At 37.8% G+C, this 6,164-nt stretch overlaps 1 protein-coding gene across 5 annotated transcripts in view; it reads left to right on the top strand.

Moving 5' to 3' along the window:
- Positions 1 to 5,949, top strand: part of FGFR1OP (FGFR1 oncogene partner) — a 45,474-nt gene extending 39,525 nt beyond the window's left edge. For 4 of the 5 annotated variants that reach the window (XM_019549964.1, XM_019549966.1, XM_019549967.1 and 1 more), the window contains 2 exons: positions 2,117 to 2,210; positions 3,358 to 5,949. In XM_019549964.1, the coding sequence (XP_019405509.1) occupies positions 2,117 to 2,210; positions 3,358 to 3,432 (169 nt within the window). In that variant the 3' untranslated portion in view covers positions 3,433 to 5,949. Of the gene's footprint in view, positions 1 to 1,500; positions 1,541 to 2,116; positions 2,211 to 3,357 lie in introns of all 5 variants that reach the window. The other variant, XM_019549965.1, reaches the window with a different exon arrangement.
- Positions 5,950 to 6,164: the final 215 nt, after the last annotated feature.

Raw genomic sequence — 6,164 nt, 5'->3', positions numbered from 1 at the left:
GTGCACATAATTTCAGTATACTGTTAGGATGTCTGTATGCCATATAAAACAGAAACAGGCCATTTGATATTTCAATTTTGGTAATAACTTTACATCTTAGTCTGGTACAATGATGCTGCTAACTAGAACCACCAGGGGGAGCCTGAAGTAAGAGCAACTAATCTGTCCTGTAAAGCAGTGGATCTGCATAGAGCTGCTGTGAAATATTGTTCCCTTTTGCTGTTAGTGTTATTTCAGGTACAGTATTTAATTCTTCAGTTGTGCGCATTATACCATAACAGTAGCTGGTTGTCCTTGTTCCCTACTCTGTGACAAATCCACATATTAAATTACTGTTCTCATAGTTCAGAATTGTGTTCTAAAATGGATATTAATTTGAAAATGTCATTTTAAAAGGATATAGGGGAGAAAGTTTCAAAATATAAATATTAATTAGGTAATTAATTTTAGTGGGTTGCAGTGGGAATTAGGATCATAATTGCACTTGTGCCTTTGACATTTTTAATAGGATGAAGTCCTAATTTAATTGACGACAAATTTACAGCCATAGGATGCATCTACACATGCTATTACTGTGCATGAATAAACTGCAGAGCTTATTGCTCTACAGTTTATTGCTTCTGGGCACACCATTTGAACACGTGCCTGGGAGCAATTAACTGCAGAGCAATAAGCTCCATAACTTATTCATGCACAGCACATAAGCCATCTCAGAGCAGCCCTGGCTGGCAGGGGGCCCTAAAGGCCAGCCTCCTAGCCTGGGGCTGCTGCTCTTGGCTCACCATGCCACAGAGGGACTGGCTGGGGCACAGAGATGCTTCATCATGGGGCTAGCCTGCAGGCAGCCCCCACACTGAAGCAGCCTCATGCCCCAGCCAGCTGGGTCAGTGTTTACATGTGCACTGCTGCAGAACTTTTTTACGTTGCAGCAGGATAGTACTTGTATTTACTACTATCCCACTGCAGAGTAAATTAATTTACATTGGCCTAATAGGGACCCATGTGTAGAAGCTGAGATATTTACTGCACAGTTGACTAATTAGCTGCACAGTAAACATCTTGGAGATGTGCCCAAAAAGAACTATAAATTGTTTGACTTTCAGCTCAGTAGCCAACATCCCAAAAGGTTGGCCTTAACTTAAGGCAGTGATTTCCAGACTTTTTGGACCATAGAGCACTTGTAACCATCAACATTTCTTGCAGATCACCGTGTACCCTTCTCATCAAACTTTTAATTGAAAAGCGAGGGTGTCAGTGCAGTTCATGGACAGTGATTTGAGAAACACTGATGTTGATGTTTAGATTCAGAAAAGAGATTGAGGTTAGCTAATTCTTATGTGAACTTGATTTTTTGCCCCCCAGTGTTGATAAGATCTATATTTACTGCTAGTTCTCGCTTATTAGTAAACCCTGTATTTTGATGCAGAAATGTAACTGGAACTTTGCATTTCTTGCAGAGAGAATCTGTTTTCATCAGTAAAATACTTTTTTATTATTTAGGAGCTGGAGATGAAGATGATTATGCTGATGATTTCAACAGGTAAGAAGAAAAATACTTGGGTGGTTCTAGCTTAATATTTAATACATTGTAAAGATGCACAATTACATACTTCTATTAGAACAGAGATAGCTCAATAATATCTCAGTTTGATAGTGCTATCTTCTGTATGTCTTTGAACTTCTTTCAACTTTATTTAAAAAGTTGGAAAACTGGATGAACGTGAACACTTCATACGTTACTATCTATAGGATACAGATAAGCTTTAAGATTTTAAGAGAAAATGCCCTTTTGGGAGCAATACAGTGTTATAACTTCTTTTTTTAACATTATAATTAGCATTTTTTTCTAAAGTGGTAAGGAATTCAACATAACATTCAGTGCCCTGATCCCACAGCATAAAGCCATAGGCAGTACTAGAATCTAAATCAGTATTCCTACAGCTTAATTCAGTTTTAAAAATAAATTCTATAACTTAATTTTCTTTTTAAAATTCAGTGTTGAGTGATTTAAATCCAAACAGTCTTTCTTTTAAAGTTGTGTGAGAGTAGAGGAGATTATTACACATCAGAAAAAAGTCCAGTTCTATCTACCTAATACTTTTTTTCTCTTTGTTAGTATCAGTCACCGTTCAGAGAAAAGTGATGTCAGTATTGGAGAAGATATAGAAGAAATTTCTGTGGAAATGGAAGACCTCAATGCCAGTGATAAAGTAAGGCTTTATTTGTGTGGTCATGCTTTTAATCTTGTGTTGCATAGATTTGTGTCTTTTTTGTAGTCATATTGTACTGCTAGAGATTCTTTTGGCACAAGCAGTTATAGTTTTGCCATTAAACTGTCACTTGCAACCATTATCTTTTAATATAAGGTTGGATAAAATTAACCATATGATCTAATCATTAGGCAACTTGATCTACTGTGTCATTCAAGACTATCTAGATTGAGTGGCTTGGGTCCACAGAACTACTCTTTTATGTCCCTTCCCTCCATCCCTGGTGCTCCAGCACACTGGCTTTCCCCCAGCCTCCAGCCATAGGACCCATCAGCCTCACTGGCCAGGCTGCCCCACCATGTCCCCAGGGGCAGAGACAGGTAGCAGAAGCTGAAGGAGAGCTGGGGAGCCCAGAGACTTGAGCAGCAGGGTGAGTGGTGCCTGGACCAGGAGCCTGGGGGCCACAGTTTCATCCTTCAGGCTGTATATGGCCTGACAGCTGCCAGTTAAACAGCCATGATCTAGTTTGTAGGCATGTAAAAGGATTTAAGTTTGTTGACATTTGAGAAGTTGAATTATTGTCTTTGCCTGTGCAAGTGTTCTTTTACTGTCCCCAATTGAGTTGAATAACTGAGGGAAGGGAACAGGGGAAAGAGATGCTGGCTGTCGTATTTCCACACCTTTAATTTCTTTTGCCCTTTATAAATTAGGAAACTATAGGGTCTTTTGGGGTGATTCTTTTGTAAATTTCAATATCTAGTCAAAGAGCTGCTATTGCAAGCAGAATTACTATGTTTATAAAATTGCAGTCTGCATGCAAACAGCAGATTTGCTCTCCAAAATTATATCTTTGTGAATTTTTTAAAACTGTTAAAATGTATTTGTTGGAATTTATTCTATTTAATCTGCTTTTTTTTTTCCTGGCCTGATTTACTGTTTTAGTTGATAAAGTAAAAGCATTGTCATTATAAACTGAATCCCAGAAATGTATGTTATTCAACTTCATTGGGGATGGAAGGCTTTACATTTCAAAGAACTTGACCCCTTGGCCCTTAACCTAAAAAGCACCCTTTTTGTAGGACTGCATAACTTCATATATGTTTTAGTCAGATTTCTAAATTTATTCTGTACTTATTTTCTCTTCTAGCTTGACGATATAACACAGGATCTTACTATTTCTCAGTTAAGTGATGGTGCAGATTATCTGGAGGACGTGGCATAATGGGACAGCAGAAATACTTGTGTGCTGGATTGAGGATTCTTGTGGACAGTTATTTTCAGACAATCACTCCTTGCTGAAATGTCCACTTCCTTATATGTGCCTTGTGTTTCAAAAAGACTGCAGGTGTAGAGAGCTCTTACGAATTCATAACAAGAATTGAATGAAATTGTTCATTCCAGTTGGAGTTGAATATTGGAACTTTTGTTCGTCATTTGGTTCAGCTATAACTTTCACACCTGGAGTTGGATTTTCCCAACAGGATGTCCGTTGCTGGCGATGGATATACCAAAATGCTGGTCTATATAAGAGCATAACGGATGAGATCAAAAAAGCTTGCAGAACTTCTACACAGAAATGTGTGTTTTTTTTCTGATGAACTTAATGCTGTTATGATAACAGGCTAACTTTTTTAGCTAACCAAAGCAAGAAAATTCAGAGGTAGCCCCTTCAGCTTGCTCCTGTTGACTTTATTGTAGTAAAGAACCCAGTCTGAGTGATACAACATCTAGTAAATTTTCTGTAATTCCTGGTTACTCCAGCCCTACTTTTATAAAAACAGTGGTTAGGACTTTTTAAAAAGTGGCTAGGTTTGGGGAGCTAAACTAATATCTGAATTTTCTGAAAAACAGGCTCTTTTAAGGTGTCTTCACTTAAAGCTCCCAAAATTGAGTGCCTATGCTCACTAGGTGCTTTAGAAAACTTGGCTATAATATTTATTTCTAACTCTGAACTTTCTTGTTCTAGTATGTTTCTTAGACCATTCAGGTTACTCTAAAGTACTGTTCTGTGTGATGATCTTCATTAATGTTAACAGTTGTTAAAATCGCAATAAATGCGTTATTCACTTAATGATCCATAGATTGTTAACAACAAGAGGACCTGGTTAATGGTTTGTGGAGCTCATGTTATTGAGGGCTCTTTATTTGTTGATTCACTTTCATTGTTTAAAATTCATATGGTTTTGAAAATGAGCGCCAAAAAGTCTGAAATCACTAACCTGTCTGAACAGGTTTAAATCCAAATATTCAAAAAGAAATAGTATGCCTAAGACACAATGCACACTAAGTTTTAGTCAAGAGCTAGTTTTTGTACTTTCATTATAAACTCTTGAAAAACAGGGTCAGTAATGGAAATATTGAGTTCCTTTAAATATACTGTCATGCATGGCGCTGCTAAAATATATAGGTCAGAGACATTTGTAATATTGAAACAAGCCTTCAAAATGTGCACTTTTTAACATTATGAACACTGGCTCATTGGAAAAGAAATGTGTAAATGGATAAAGATTACTTGACTGCTTTTTCTTAAAGATTTGTAATTTTATTTCTGGTGAGCTCTTTAATTGCCATCTCAAAACTAGCAATATCCTACAGCATCACCATTGGTTAAGCGTATAGACTTGTTACTATGAGCTGAGTCTGCCATAGACCTTTATGCACTAAGCCAGCAGGCATGGAGCAGTGTTGGAAGGTTATGCTTGTATAGTGATCATTTAAGAAGAGAGGAGGGTAAGTGTGCCTTTTTATTCATGTGCACCTGAAAATAGCCAGCATAAAACAGCTGAATTAGTCATGGAGTTAACTCCCATGACCTTGTGCCATATTGTAGACAACTTGATTCTCCTGTATTGTGGTGTATGCATGAGAAGTCACCAGGACCTTCAACACACAGACCTGAGCAGGAGTATGGAGGAGTGGAGGCTGCACAGGCCTTTTATCCCCCTTCTTTAGGCTACTGAGGATCCAAAAGCCAGATCAAGTCCAGATGTTCAGTGCCTCAATGGTTGTAGTTATGTGTGTCCAGGAATTAAACCCAGGTCTCCCATGTGGCAGACAAGGATTCTCCCACTGAACCACAACAGTGGGTTGCCATGTAGCAGCTGAGCAGAGAAAGGAGACTCTCCCTGCTCAGACCATCCTGAAATCTGTGCCACAGACACAAAGTAGCAAAGATCTTGTAGCATCATACACACCCTATCAGATGGTTTTAAAGTGTGGGAGAGCCTGTGCCTAGACTCCTGTCAATAAAAGGGGGTGTTTAAAATATGTGAAAAAAGAGAAGCTGCATATGCTTTTGCAAGAACTTGTGGGAACACGTGCTTGTACAGCATTTTGAATACATGCATGAACCATTTAGAGACACTTGCATTTCCCATATCTCCAGTAAAACAGAACACTTATGTTCCTCTGTAAGCTATATTGAATATGGTAGTTTTTGTCATCCTAATAGGTAATAAATTACTGGTAAATGTTTATAAATTGCATTGTAGAATGTGGCCTTTTTTCCTCCCTTGAACACCAAATTAAATATTTTAGCTGTTAGTATTTGAGAAAATAGGCATTATTCCCCTTCCTCTGGGGGTTGATAAGGGATAGAGAACTTTAGACTATAATTGAAGCAGACACCAAATGTGGGTACAGCTCTTTGCTGTTTTTCCTGTGGTTTTTTTTTTTTTTCTTTTTAACTCAAATGTATATAATAGTTTTGTTGAAAAATAAAGCTACTGCATTGGCTGGATTCTTAGAGTATCTTATCAAATATCAGCTGCAAAATTTAGAGGCTTGGGTAGGGCAAGAAAATAGCTAAGGTCCAGGGGAGGGAGGGGTGGAGGGATTAAAGAATGTATTTAATTAAAGTCAACCAAAAGCTCTGTTTGGAAATTACTTGATTTTTTTTTTCCTTTTAAAGCCCACAGCGTTCTTCACTTCTAGACAGTTGTTCATAAAATCTGT

The sequence above is a fragment of the Crocodylus porosus genome, unplaced genomic scaffold (genome assembly GCF_001723895.1).
Source record: "Crocodylus porosus isolate Cpor-Errol unplaced genomic scaffold, CroPor_comp1, whole genome shotgun sequence".
In the NCBI taxonomy this organism is placed as follows: Eukaryota; Metazoa; Chordata; order Crocodylia; family Crocodylidae; genus Crocodylus; species Crocodylus porosus.
The sequence above is the reverse complement of the archived record's forward strand: the minus strand, read 5'-3'. Positions and strand labels throughout refer to the sequence as shown.